Genomic DNA, 14,754 nt, shown 5'->3' with positions numbered 1-14,754 from the left:
CAGGTCTGTAAACACCCTCACCACATCACACACACACACATACCCATTAGTGCTCACACACAAGAGGGCGACCACTAACCCGTACACACCTGCCTATTAATCCTGCATCCATCTAAATGGAGTAGAACTACAAAGTGAAAAAGACTAAAGGGAAGACAGGACTATTAACAACATGCTATCGATCTCTCTTTCTCTCACTCGCCCGCTGTCTGTCTGTCTGTCTGTCTGTCTGTCTGTCTGTCTGTCTGTCTGTCTGTCTGTCTGTCTTTCATCTATCTATCTATCTATCTGTCTGTCTGTCTGTCTGTCTGTCTGTCTGTCTGTCTGTCTGTCTGTCTGTCTGTCTGTCTTTCATCTATCTATCTATCTATCTATCTATCTATCTATCTGTCTGTCTGTCTGTCTGTCTGTCTGTCTGTCTGTCTGTCTGTCTGTCTGTCTGTCTGTCTTTCATCTATCTATCTATCTATCTATCTATCTATCTATCTATCTATCTATCTATCTATCTATCTATCTATCTATCTATCTGTCTGTCTGTCTGTCTGTCTGTCTGTCTGTCTGTCTGTCTGTCTGTCTGTCTGTCTGTCTGTCTGTCTGTCTGTCTGTCTGTCTTTCTTTCATCTGTCTATCTATCTGTTCTTTTTGTCTGTCTGTCTGTTTGTCTCTTTTAATCTATCTATCTATCTATCTATCTATCTATCTATCTATCTATCTATCTATCTATCTATCTATCTATCTATCTATCTATCTGTCTGTCTGTCTGTCTGTCTGTCTGTCTGTCTGTCTGTCTGTCTGTCTGTCTGTCTGTCTGTCTGTCTGTCTGTCTGTTTGTGCCTATCTATCTATCTATCTATCTATCTATCTATCTATCTATCTATCTATCTATCTATCTATCTATCTATCTATCTATCTATCTATCTATCTATCTATCTATCTATCAACATTTGTGCGTTTTTCTATAGGTGATTGCTGATCTAAAAGGCTCAGAGTGCAGCTGGTCGTATCAGACTCCACCCTCCTCTCCCAGCACCACCTCCAGAAAGTCCAGCATGTGTAGGTGCGTTATTAGCAAGGTGCCTGCATCTAAAACACTGGCTAGGCTTTAAGGTACATGCGGGTTTGCTCGATGATTCAGTGTTACTATATTCATTCCTGGCACAGGAAACATGTCCTTGGGCTGTAGATTAGTGATGAGCTGGTTTTTAGTATTGGAGGGTAATAGTTCCATCTGGCAACCCTGCACACATTTGTCCTCAGCAATGCAGTAGCTCACCAGGACAATATTAATATTAAGATTGAGAACACGAAATGAACACTTGTTTAAACTTCTTGGAATACAGAGGAACCATTTAAGTTTTAGATACTTAAAGATACAGCCTAAGATAGAGGTATTGTGTTAAACAAGTAACTCATATCAGTGAACTGCTAGTATCATCTCTCTCTCTCTCTCTCTCTCTCTCTCTCTCTCTCTCTCTCCGAGCAGCAGTCTGAACAGCGTGAACAGCAGCGATTCCCGTTCGAGCAGCTCTCATTCTCACTCTCCCACATCGCATTTCCGTTACCGAGGCTCCGCCCTCCCTCAGCAAGGCTCCGTCCGCCTTCCCAGTGTCTCTTCCCACGACTCGGGATTCACCTCTCAGGACACCTGTCAATCAAAGAGCCCCTCCCCCATGCCTCCAGACGGGAGCATGCAGGTACAGCTTTAACCAGCTGCGACTCGTACCTGCTAAAACACACCCCACACACTCACTGCGAAACACCCCGATTATCAGTGCAGCCATCACACACATTTTCCAGCCCTCCATCACTCCATCTCGAACACTTCAGGAAGCGGCTGTGACACGCCCTCTCATCTCTCTGAATGTGTGCATTATTGCAGCTCTTCCTCGTGCATGTTGCATCAGGCGTCGGGAGCCTGTCACCTCGTGCAGCTATGAATATGCATTATTACGAAAAAACCCTGCCCGCTCGCGCTGCCATGGGAACTGTGGCTTGTTGCTAGGGAGCGTTCGCTATTAAATTAGGAAGCCATGCAGCTGGAGACACTTACATCTTTTTCATCGACATCCAGCCAACCTTTTTATCAAATCCGCTCGCGTTTAGAGAGATTACATAACATCAGACGCCTGAGATTCATAATATTAGTGTTGCGTTTAGTAGTGGTTTCCAGATCCAAATATCTGGAAACCATCTTTATTTATTTATTTATTTGTTGGTTTATTTATTCCCAGATTTCTAGAACTGAGCTCAAGGCATTTGGGGAAAACGAATAAACTGAATATGAATGCATGATTTAGAATTCACAGATAATATGAACTGATACAAATAATTAAAAAAGTGTTATTTGGGACCGAGATCATGCATGAAAAGCTTTTAAGAAAGATCTGAAGAGTAAGAAGTGGACACACGTGAAGATCACAAGGGAAAAAACTAATATTGCATTACTGCCAATTCTATCTGTCTGTCTGTCTGTCTGTCTGTCTGTCTGTCTGTCTGTCTGTCTGTCTGTCTGTCTGCCTGTCTGTCTGTCTGTCTGTCTGTCTGTCTGTCTGTCTGTCTGTCTGTCTGTCTGTCTGTCTGTCTGTCCGTATTCAGATTTCTCTCTTCCACTCGTTCTTTTCCCTTTGAAAATGTATTGATCAAAACTCTTGTAAGTAAATGTAATTTTATGGCACAAATTTAGCAACAGATACACAGACAGACAGACAGACAGACAGACAGACAGACAGACAGACAGACAGACAGACAGACAGATAGATAGATAGATAGACAGACTGAGAGACAGACAGGCAGATACATTGATAGACAAATAACTGAAACAAGGTGTTCTTTTTGTTTATTAAATCAGTTTGCACAGTAAATATCAGTGACAGTTTTCACCTGTCAGTTCTGGTAAATGACCGAACAGTACTGTGTATCTGCCATCAGATAATCTTTCGAGCTCATTTATGCACTTTTAGCCAAATCAGCTGCACTCTTCATACAGAACTCCTCTACTCTTGAGCCTCATGTACCGAATCTAACAATCCGACACTAACGCAGAGTATCAACTCGTTTAGACTCCATCCAGAGACTTCACCATGGACCCCAATCACACACAAGACCCCTGATAAAAGTTTTATTAGCAGGTTGTTCGCGTTACTTCCGACATTTGACTCACTGTTGCTATATCCGTGTAGCTTTTTTTTCAACAGCTGCATGTTGAGTCTTTTCAAACAGCAGTCATTAAACGTAACTTAAGTTGTCATGGCGACGAAACAACGCACGTCAGTTTACTTAATACAAAAAAACATTTTTTTTTTTTTTTTTATGCGGAAGAGTGTTTTCAGATAAACTCCAGCAGAGGAAAAGCTCTAAGTGATGAGTCATTCTCATTCAAACCACACACACACACACACACACACACACACACACACACACACACACACACACACACACACATAAATTGAAACAAATGTACAGAACATATCTTTCAAAACAGAGAATGTCGCTCCTTGGCTGACTATTATCAGCGATTCAGTCTTTTTCTCTCCATTTCTCCATCTCTCCATCCATTCATCTGTCCATCCATCCATCCATCCACCTATCCCTCTTTCTCAGAATCTCTCTCTCTTTATCTTTTTTCTACTCTTGAATGATGTGTAGCCTCAGTGTTTTGTTCTCTTTGTGGTTACTTTGTCCTCCCACGTGTTCACTTGTGTACCCACACGCTCTGCATGGCTTTGCGTGTGTGTGTGTGTGTGTGTGTGTTCAGTGCTCTAATTCATCTTGTCCTGATGAGTCAGCTCAGCCAATAACAGACAGCCGCACTCCCACATTTCCTGACTTCAACACCAACACTGAAGCGGAGGTGACACACACACACACACACACACACACACACACACACACACACACACACACACACACACACACACACACACACACACACAGAAAGGCTGCCATATTGTTTTTCATATTTACTGACATTTCATCATTATCATTTCATCTCCTCCATGTCTTTTTTTTTAACACACTTCACCGTTTAGCTGGTAAACGGCATCCCGCCTCAGTTTCATTCAGCGGACCTGTCTCTCTTCATCTTCCCATCATCTCCAACTTCTTCATCACACACTCCTGACCCCGCATGGGCGTGGTCTCCGCCTGACCCCGACCCCGGGCTGGATTTTGACCCGTGCTTTCCTCTGGCTCCCGGCACCTTTCCTCCCTCCCACAGAGTCCCCAGCTGGAAGGTCAGTTCCACTCATCTTTCTGTCTCTACTGTTCTCTCTCTCCATCCATCACACCATCATTGCTGATCCTTGCTTTGGCTTCAGGTTTGGTTTGATCTTTTTTTCCCCCCCACATGATTGTGTGACGAATAAACACTGATGAAGAAATGTTTGATGTTTAGGATTGGGCTCGGCCCGGGCCTTACGACCAGCCGATTGTGAACACGCTGCGGAGGGTAAAGGAGAGAGTGAGGGAGAACAGTGAGAGCAGCAGCTCCAGAGATGAAGCTCCTTACAAAACCAGCTCCAACTCCAGTACTCAGGGCAAACCCAGGGTGAGCAACACAGCGCAACTCAATACAACAAAACACAATGCAACCCAACACAACACTACAATATTTATGATATAGAATTGTTGCTTGTAATTTGCTGTATGTCTGTGATCCATCCATCCATCCATCCAGAAATATGGTCGTTACTGATCATTTCTGGGGGTTCGCTGTGTATCTCCAGATATTCTCAAAGTGTGTGTGTGTTACAGGATGAAGCTCACGAGGAGCTGGCTGTGTGTCTGTCTCGCGGACTTTCGTTGGACATACCACGCAGCAGCCGGGACTCTGTTCAGGGCTCCAGCGGTTACAGCACACAGACCAACACACCCTGCTGCAGCGAGGACACCTACAGTGAGTGTGTGTGTGTGTGTGTGTGTGTGTGTGTGTCATTGGTCACAATGTGTCATGGTTTTTACCATAACACCATGATCTAAGAATAGTCTCAAGTTGAAAGTTTCATCTATTCATCATATGTGAGACTGTGTGTATGAGCCTATAGTGTAACCCCACCCTGAGAGAGAGAAAGAGGAAAAGAGAGGAAGGTGAGAGCGAGAAAACACAGCTTTTTAATTTATATAGTCCAGATGCTCCAGCTCAGATGTCAGAGGTGTTTATGGGTCGACCTCAATTCTTTCGAACGCATTTTAAAGCCGTTGATGTTGCGCCAACGCCATCTACTGACAATAAAGATGAAATGTGGACGGAAGCATGCCTTCGTGCCTCATATGAAACAAAACATCTTTTGTTTCTGTTTGGTTTTTTCTGCAGTATTTGATTACGAGTGCTTGCCAGGGGGCGGAGACCAAGAAGGAGAGCCGCAGGAAAGTGACCCGCCCGCTCCGGTTCTGCAGAGCACCGACATCACCCAATCATATCGCAGGACTTTGCCAGCCAAGCGGCCTTCTCCCTGCGGGCCGGTGAGCATCACACCGGGCGTTGCGACGATCCGGCGTGCGCCCACCTCAAAGCCGAGTCTGTGGCGCGGCCCGAGCGTTCACGGCCCGATCCCCATCAAAACCCCCGTCATTCCTGTAAAAACACCCACGGTGCCCCAGGCTCTGTACAGCGAGGACGCCGTAAACGCCGCAGATCCCTCGCCATCGCCCACACAACCAACACCCAACTCCGGCAGCCAATCAGACGCTCCGGCAGAGCAGGACGAGCTGTCGTCTATCCGGGGAGGGGTGGGCCTCAAAAAAGCCCCGTCCACCGATCGATCGGCTCCGGTGCTCGAACAAAGAGCTCCGCCTCCTCCTTAGCCCCTCCCTCCTCCTCCACCTGACCTATCAAAACTCCGGTGGAGCTTTTTAGCGGCAACGTCGTCCCGCGTAGGACGAATCGAGTAGTACGTCTGTTTGGCAGTGATTCAGTATATTCATGAGATGTTGATCTTAAATCCTATTATGCGACAGTGATATTTAGTGGCTTTGTAAATACGGATTACAGAACGTCTGGCTTCACGTCATTAACTGGTCCTTATATTCCCTGCCCCTCCTCCTATAGGTGCCAAAACTTTTGTGCCTCGTATCGTATTTCCTTTTAATCGAAACTCGAATCAGGAATCGCAGAACCGCAATCAGAGCTGCACCGAACGTTTACTCGCCATGCGCATTTTGTACATTCGATTCGAAAGCCTCGGGACCTGCAACAGTTTCTGAAGAAATTATTATTATTATTATTATTATTTAAAACAGTTCTCTGAGACCGGAACCTGGAACGGCTTACGCACGGTACCTTCCGTCATAAATTCAACTCCTATCGTCACATCGTTCTCATCAGTAGTATAAGACATGGGTTTTATCAGACGCCCTGAAGTTCTTGTGAATGCAGCAACAACAGGAGCAAATCAGCGTCACTTCATCACTGAAGTTTATCAGCAAGACATCAGCACTGAAATCCCAGGCCTGAGAACCCGGACTAAGCTTTCACACGCACACACAAACACACACACACACACACACACACACACACACACACACACACGCACACACACACACTCATACTCATTAACGTAACTAAGATTTAATCATTTCTGTTACACCGCAGCTGTTTGTTCTTTATAAATGAAATAATCGTATTTCTTAGACGATTACGTAGAATGTCACAAATCAGCTTCTCTCGTCACTTATAGCAGCGATAAACAGCCGATTTTTAACCAGACATTCTTTTTTCTTTCTCCTTCACAGAACACACAGCTTGTCATGTTATTGAGGAAGTCTTGTGTCTTATAGATCTACTGTAAATGTTAACGCTCTGACACGTGCCGTAACGCGTCCCACACAGAAAACGTCCAATCGCCCTACAAGCTGTTCCTGTAGACCGCCGGATCATGTTACATCAATGCCCAGTGTTATATTTAGAGCATCAAGGCTACATGGGAATTTTGATATAACGTGAATAGGAACTATTCTAGTCTGCGTTCTGTCACTCGGTCATGTGTCCTGGGGAAAGAGGTTCAAATGTTAGCTTTTGGATCTGAAGGTCGTGAGATCAAATCCCAGCACCATCAATTTGCCACTCCTGGGCCCTTGAGCAAGGCCCTTAACTCTCAAATGCTCAATTTACCAAATGTCAGAAAGATAAATACATACTATTTTTTCCTTTTTTTAAAGAAGAAAAGTCAGTCAGCCAGTCAAAGAAGTAACAAGTTTAAAGGGTAAATTTCACCTTTTTTTTTTCTTTCAAAAAATCTTATTATATAAATAAAAATAATTATATTATATATATATATATATATATATATATATATATATATATATATATATATATATATATATATATATATAATATATATTCATTCATTCATTTTTTCCCGCTTATCCGTAATTTGGGTCGCAGGGGCAGTAGTCTAAGCAGGTCCCTGCCTGCTGCCCAATCCTCACAGCACCATCCCTTACGGTCCCTCCTGCAGGTGGTGAGCCCACGGGAAGATATATATATATATATATAATGTGTATTTAATTATTTAGAGGATAGTGGATTTTACCAATAACGATAGCTAGATTGGATCGTACTTGCTGATAATGGATTAATCAGATAGTTCTTTTATACTGGATAAAAAAAAAAAAGAAAGATTACATGTACTAAATTACTAAACTTTATTGGGGGAAAAAATCCTGTACTGAATCACAAAAATGTGCTGAGTAAAATAATACGGATATATAAATTAATAAATAATATTAGTAATAAATTATTAACGATAAACATAAGTCTAACACTCTCCATGCAGCACGCTGTAAAAACGAACAGCGCGTAGAGTCAGTGATTCGCCTCTAGAGGCCGCTCCCGTAATAACAGCAGACCGGAAAAATTATCGGTAGGGAATTTTGCAGATGTTACAAAGCTGGGGTCAGAGAGTAAAGTCAGCTATGATGCAGAACCCCTGGAGCACGAAGGGTTAAGGGCCTTGCTCAAGGGCCCCAGAGCTTGGCAATACTGGGGGCTTGAACCCCGACCTTCCGATCAATATATTATTACATATTACTATATTAGTATATATATATATATATATATATATATATATATATATATATATATATATATGTATGTATGTAAAATATATTTGATACTTATGCTTGCTTACTTAGTGTGTTCTGTGGATCTGGAACATCTGAAAGTAAAGGAACAACTCAGTGAACAAATCCGATGTTGCATTATGTGCCATAAGATCACTCAAAACACTGGAAGATCTTTTGGTTCAGACGTAGCAGCAAAGTGCAGCTTTCACGCAATCATCTGATTTTATTTTTGTTTCTAACAGGATGTTATTGCCATGTTCTGGTCTTGATAGATTACCTTTTTTATTTTATGTGTATTGTATCTTCAATAGCATTGCAAGTACAAGAAAAGTATTTTGGCAAAAAAAAAAAAAAATCATAAAATGTAATTCATCAGACAAGAAATTGACTAGTTTTCCAACAGAGCTATAAAGATCATCAACGGACTCTCATAGCCACCGGTTTCACATCGTGCAGTGTTAATAATTTTGTGTAGACTCGTATTGTGATACAAATCAGATGACAAGGCTTGAGATTTTAGGCCACGCCCCTCGCTGATGCTGAAATGGAGGCAGTGAGCTTTTTTTTTATAGCTGCATTGGGAGTATCAAAGCGACAGATGCAGAACACATCCTGTCTGATCATATCATGTACGTTTCATTTCTGTCTGAAATATTTCTCACTTTCTCTGAATGTAAAGTAGAAGCCTCTGATCTCCGGGTCCGAGCAGTCGTTTCCTCTGTGCCACGCGTGTAATAAACGCTCAGTGTGCTGTGTAACTTTAGGCCTGGGTGATGCTCAGGCAGAAAGAGTCTAGAATGTTCTACTTAGCTGATGCTTTATGCATATGATGCTGATGTGTGTGTGTGTGTGTGTGTGTGTGTGTGTGTGTGTGTGTGTGTGTAAATATAACTATAAATGACTATCTGCAGAGATATTGTTTCTGCACAGTAATGTAGCTGCTCTGTCAGTAGACCGTGACCTACGTGGCTCATGTTTATGAATGTAAGAACGGGATTCGGAAGCGGTTCAGGGAGAAAGACTTCGGTTCCGGACTTTGTTTCGTTCGTGTTCAACTGTTTTAGCTAATAAAATATTAACGCTGACGTGTCGAACATAAGACACGATTACGTGTTTTGATTTCGGAGTGAATCGAAAGAAAAATGCATGATTGATTTAATAGTCTATTCAATGAAACAATTATGTGGTCAAGGCACAAACTTTTGATTTGTGGAAATCTGAACACTTGACATCTCATTTCACACTCATCCTGGACGTCTGTTTGACTGGATCTGAACAAACAATGCAGAAAACAAAAAACATCTGATTGACAGATTTATTTATTACAGGTCTGTACAGTCTACAATTACGCCACACACACAATTATACTTTTCCCTAAACACACAGACACAATGCATGTTGACTCAAAACATGAATTTCACCCTTGAATAGTGACATGGTATTCAGGTGGGAGTAGCATAGAGGCAGAACAGTGTGTGTAGAAGAATGTGTGTGTGAGTATGTGCGTGTGCTTGGTAATGTGGGGCGTCTCACACAGGCCTCTCTCTGGGACGGGTCACATACTGCCACCACAGCGGGGGGAGATCACCGTCCTTACGGGCCGGAGGAAGAACCTCAGTGCTGGGACCATCGGCTGGAGTCTCATCCTGCAACTGCTTCACCTGCAGGCCACACACACACACACACACACACACACACACAGGTTAGAGCTCACGCAGCTCATTTCAGAGATTTTTTTATTATTATTCAAAAAAATAAACCTGAAGCATAAAAAAAATGCAATATGTACATAATTTATGTTTAATGAAAAATAGATATATTATAAATATATTATGTATAAAGTGTAAATCAACATAAAGTGTCCCCCTCTATGTATATACATGCGTGACCCTATATTTGTGTCTCTTTATGTATATACATGCGTGACCCTATATTTGTCCCCTTTATGTATATACACGCGTGACCCTATATTTGTGTGTCCCCTCTATGTATATACACGCGTGACCCTATATTTGTGTGTCCCCTTTATGTATATACACGCGTGACCCTATATTTGTGTGTCCCCTCTATGTATATACACGCGTGACCCTATATTTGTGTGTCCCCTCTATGTATATACACGCGTGACCCTATATTTGTGTGTCCCCTTTATGTATATACACGCGTGACCCTATATTTGTGTGTCCCCTTTATGTATATACACGCGTGACCCTATATTTGTGTGTCCCCTTTATGTATATACACGCGTGACCCTATATTTGTGTGTCCCCTTTATGTATATACACGCGTGACCCTATATTTGTGTGTCCCCTTTATGTATATACACGCGTGACCCTATATTTGTGTGTCCCCTTTATGTATATACACGCGTGACCCTATATTTGTGTGTCCCCTTTATGTATATACACGCGTGACCCTATATTTGTGTGTCCCCTTTATGTATATACACGCGTGACCCTATATTTGTGTGTCCCCTTTATGTATATACACGCGTGACCCTATATTTGTGTGTCCCCTTTATGTATATACACGCGTGACCCTATATTTGTGTGTCCCCTTTATGTATATACACGCGTGACCCTATATTTGTGTGTCCCCTTTATGTATATACACGCGTGACCCTATATTTGTGTGTCCCCTTTATGTATATACACGCGTGACCCTATATTTGTGTGTCCCCTTTATGTATATACACGCGTGACCCTATATTTGTGTGTCCCCTTTATGTATATACACGCGTGACCCTATATTTGTGTGTCCCCTTTATGTATATACACGCGTGACCCTATATTTGTGTGTCCCCTTTATGTATATACACGCGTGACCCTATATTTGTGTGTCCCCTTTATGTATATACACGCGTGACCCTATATTTGTGTGTCCCCTTTATGTATATACACGCGTGACCCTATATTTGTGTGTCCCCTTTATGTATATACACGCGTGACCCTATATTTGTGTGTCCCCTTTATGTATATACACGCGTGACCCTATATTTGTGTGTCCCCTTTATGTATATACACGCGTGACCCTATATTTGTGTGTCCCCTTTATGTATATACATGCGTGACCCTATATTTGTGTGTCCCCTTTATGTATATACATGCGTGACCCTATATTTGTGTGTCCCCTTTATGTATATACACGCGTGACCCTATATTTGTGTGTCCCCTTTATGTATATACACGCGTGACCCTATATTTGTGTGTCCCCTTTATGTATATACACGCGTGACCCTATATTTGTGTGTCCCCTTTATGTATATACACGCGTGACCCTATATTTGTGTGTCCCCTTTATGTATATACATGCGTGACCCTATATTTGTGTGTCCCCTTTATGTATATACATGCGTGACCCTATATTTGTGTGTCCCCTTTATGTATATACATGCGTGACCCTATATTTGTGTGTCCCCTTTATGTATATACATGCGTGACCCTATATTTGTGTGTCCCCTTTATGTATATACATGCGTGACCCTATATTTGTGTGTCCCCTTTATGTATATACATGCGTGACCCTATATTTGTGTGTCCCCTTTATGTATATACATGCGTGACCCTATATTTGTGTGTCCCCTTTATGTATATACATGCGTGACCCTATATTTGTGTGTCCCCTTTATGTATATACATGCGTGACCCTATATTTGTGTATCCCCTTTATGTATATACATGCATGACCCTATATTTGTGTCCCCTTTATGTATATACATGCGTGACCCTATATTTGTGTCCCCTTTATGTATATACATGCGTGACCCTATATTTGTGTCCCCTTTATGTATATACATGCGTGACCCTATATTTGTGTGTCCCCTTTATGTATATACATGCGTGACCCTATATTTGTGTTCCTTTTATGTATGCACGTGTTTGTGTGTGACCATATATGTGCATCCCCTTTATGTATGTACACAAACACACCTCCTTCTCCCAGCTGAGATCTCGCAGCTTCTTCCACTGCTCTCTCTTGGAGAAGTAATCAGGGAACTCAGCCTTCTCAGATGGGTGCCAGTGATCCAGAACCCATTCAGGAATCTGAAACCAAACACATCAGCTACGAGTCAGACACGAGAACTGAGAAAGGAGAAGAAGCAGGTACCAAATCTGATCAGAGACACATGATGATGTTTCTTCTGGGTGTTTCACAGTACACTCAAGTTTACACACACACACACACACACAAATCAACTGTTCACTGCAATCAAATTACAACTGACTCACATTCACGGCTCACGTTTGGACACTGATACCTTGTAGCACTCGTATCTCTCGTATGAGGTTCCACCCGGAGAGTCGGGGAACAGGTAAGGCTGAGGATGCTGATTCGCCCAGAACTCCTCTTCAGCAGCTTTCAGCAGATTGGTGGCCTTCATCATGTCCTTCTCATTCTTATTCTCGTCGAAGCGAGCTCTCAGCATGCAGGCATAGAAGCGGTACTTATCTCTGCAACAACAAAAACACCATGGTTCTAGAATCATCTAAATCACAGAGTTTCATCTTCTTCTGAAAAGATTGTAGCATGTAATCATACAGTAATTTTGACCAATCAGAATCCATAATTAAACATAAATGGTACCAGTCAAACGTGGACACGTCTTTCAGTGGTCTTTCAAATTTAAATGTTTTAATTTTCAACATTGTACATTAATACATACATCCAAACTGTGAAAGAACACGTGAAATTAGGTAGTAAACAAAAACGTGGTAAATAACCCATAATACGTTTTAGATTTTAGTTTCTTTAAAGTGGCCACCTTTTGCTTTGATGACGGCTTTACACACTCTTGGCATTTTCTCAGTCAGTCTCATGAGACAATCTTGAAAGCGTTCCCAGTGGTGTTAAGTGCTTGTTGGCAGCTTTTCCTTCACGCTTCGGTCCAACTCGTCCCAAACGATCTAAACTAGATTTAGATTGAATAATTTGGCCCAGATCATCTGATGCAGCACTAAATCACTCTCCTTCTTGAACAAGTAGCTCTTACATTACCTAGAGTTGTGTTTGGGGGTCATTGTCTTCTTGCAAAACAAATGATAGTCCCAATAAGTGCAAACCAGATGGGGTGGCAAAATGGAGTGGCAGCCATGCTGCCCTCTATTTTAACCAAATCAGTCACAGTGTCACCTGCAAATCCATCACACCTCCTGCACCATGTTTCAGGAAATGTCTGTTTACCCTCTGTATGTCTTACAAGGACACAGTGTTTAGAACCAAAAAGCTCGAATTTTGACTCCTCAAACAAAATAGCCGATTTTTCATTGTGTTTCTTTGCCCAAGCTGCTTATGGTCCTTCCAACTTAATGTTTTTGAAAGCCTGACTCATGCAGTCTCCTCTGAACAGTGGATGTTGAAATATGTCTCCTACTTGAACTCAGAGGAGCATTTCTGTAGTTCTAATGGTAATTCTAATAAACGTATCCTCTGCAGCAGAGGTAGCTCTTGGGTTTCCTTTCCTGAGACAGTCCTCATGAGAGCCCATTTCATCAGAGCGTTTGATGATTTTGGAAACTACACTTGGGGAGACAGTTAAAGTTCTTGAAATATTCCAAATTGATTGACCATTTCTTAATGTAATAATTGACCTTAGTCCACTCTTTACTTTAACTAAGTCTTTCTTGCCATAATATGGATTTGTACAGTAGTACCAGTCCCTTTCCTCTGCATAAGGCACAAGGCAAGAAATGTCACAAACAAAAACTCTTGAAAAGGCACACCTGAGAACTGAAAACGATCCCATGCCATGAGTGTGCCAAGCGATCAACATACTTTGGACAATCTAAAATCTAAAATATTGTGGGTTATTTAAAACGTTGTTTTTTTTTGTTTACTACACAAATCCATACGCATTCACAATTTAGTTCTTCAGTATTAATGTACAATGTTGAAAATAATGAAATAAACAAACACTAAAGTGGAAACGGTGTCCAAATCTTTTCACTTGCACTGTATACCAAACCACTTTGACATTTGAGGGACATTATTGGTTTCAAAAGCACCATACACTAGTGAAAATTTGCCTCATTACATAAATAGTTATCGAAAAACTTTATATCGTGCTTATCGTATCGGCGATTTGATATTTATATCCATATCGTATATATCCTGATCTGACATTGAGGCACTCCCGGTGCTAGAGGTCTTATTTGAAGAGTAACAAAATAAATGTCATTAATACGTTCACTTGTTTTTCTATATAATTGTCTATATTTTAATCACGTTTGATATTATTATCATTTATTGCTGCAGATGATCGGTGTTTTGAAGTATTGTTTATGCTAACGCTCTGCGGCTGAATGACCTGAACGTCCCAACGGTTAAGCGATGCCAAACTTTTCAAAACTGATACGTAGTTTACAATAATAATTCTAAATAAATAATGTATAATATGATCGGATAAATTCTTCGTACCTGAAAACGCACCACGACTCGATGTGCCTTAGGGATTTTTTATAAAGCCGTAAGACTTTCTGCTGGTGGGTGAGGAACGCCGCCATCTTGTCGCTCTCCTCTCCACCAACTGCGCACGCGCGGTGACAGGTCCCTGATTTGCACATGCGCAGTAAGTCCAATCGTCACAGTTGTCTGTTAGTAAAATATATTTATCCTTTCTTTACTTGTGCACTATCTAGGGCGGATGATACGGTCTATTCGCAACCTATCTAGTGCACTTTGTTCAAAATAATTAAC

General features: G+C 41.8%; 2 protein-coding genes and 1 long non-coding RNA gene across 5 annotated transcripts in view; 2 read left to right on the top strand and 1 right to left on the bottom strand.

Annotated features, from left to right (window-relative positions):
- The window catches only part of LOC310729062 (protein MTSS 1-like), a 31,527-nt gene extending 24,601 nt beyond the window's left edge, over window positions 1–6,926 (top strand). The window contains exons 8-15 of one of the 3 annotated variants that reach the window (XM_083547055.1): window positions 1–3; window positions 963–1,057; window positions 1,484–1,694; window positions 3,755–3,850; window positions 4,029–4,232; window positions 4,394–4,546; window positions 4,753–4,894; window positions 5,312–6,926. The exon at window positions 1–3 is cut by the window's left edge and continues 105 nt beyond it. In XM_083547055.1, coding sequence (XP_083403181.1) covers window positions 1–3; window positions 963–1,057; window positions 1,484–1,694; window positions 3,755–3,850; window positions 4,029–4,232; window positions 4,394–4,546; window positions 4,753–4,894; window positions 5,312–5,802 — 1,395 coding nt within the window. In that variant the 3' untranslated portion in view covers window positions 5,803–6,926. The remainder of the gene's footprint in view (window positions 4–962; window positions 1,058–1,483; window positions 1,695–3,754; window positions 3,851–4,028; window positions 4,233–4,393; window positions 4,547–4,752; window positions 4,895–5,311) is intronic. The other 2 variants (XM_083547056.1, XM_083547057.1) reach the window with 2 other exon arrangements.
- LOC310729202 lies at window positions 1,709–2,782 on the top strand. The gene is made up of 2 exons (XR_014534498.1): window positions 1,709–2,503; window positions 2,596–2,782. It is a non-coding gene; the product is annotated as an uncharacterized lncRNA (long non-coding RNA).
- A 2,436-nt stretch (window positions 6,927–9,362) lies between the features above and the next one.
- ndufb9 (NADH:ubiquinone oxidoreductase subunit B9) lies at window positions 9,363–14,629 on the bottom strand. The gene is made up of 4 exons (XM_083547233.1): window positions 14,476–14,629; window positions 12,320–12,512; window positions 11,991–12,104; window positions 9,363–9,722 (listed from the first exon to the last, which is right to left on the bottom strand). Exons 1-4 carry the CDS (start codon window positions 14,619–14,621, stop codon window positions 9,591–9,593), a joined length of 585 nt encoding a protein of 194 aa, XP_083403359.1. The 5' UTR covers window positions 14,622–14,629; the 3' UTR covers window positions 9,363–9,590.
- Between the last annotated feature and the right edge of the window lie 125 nt (window positions 14,630–14,754).

This window comes from Silurus aristotelis (assembly GCF_946808225.1).
Source record: "Silurus aristotelis genome assembly, chromosome: 7".
Taxonomy (NCBI): Eukaryota; Metazoa; Chordata; class Actinopteri; order Siluriformes; family Siluridae; genus Silurus; species Silurus aristotelis.
Note: the sequence above shows the minus strand (reverse complement) of the source record. Positions and strands in the feature narration are given on the sequence as shown.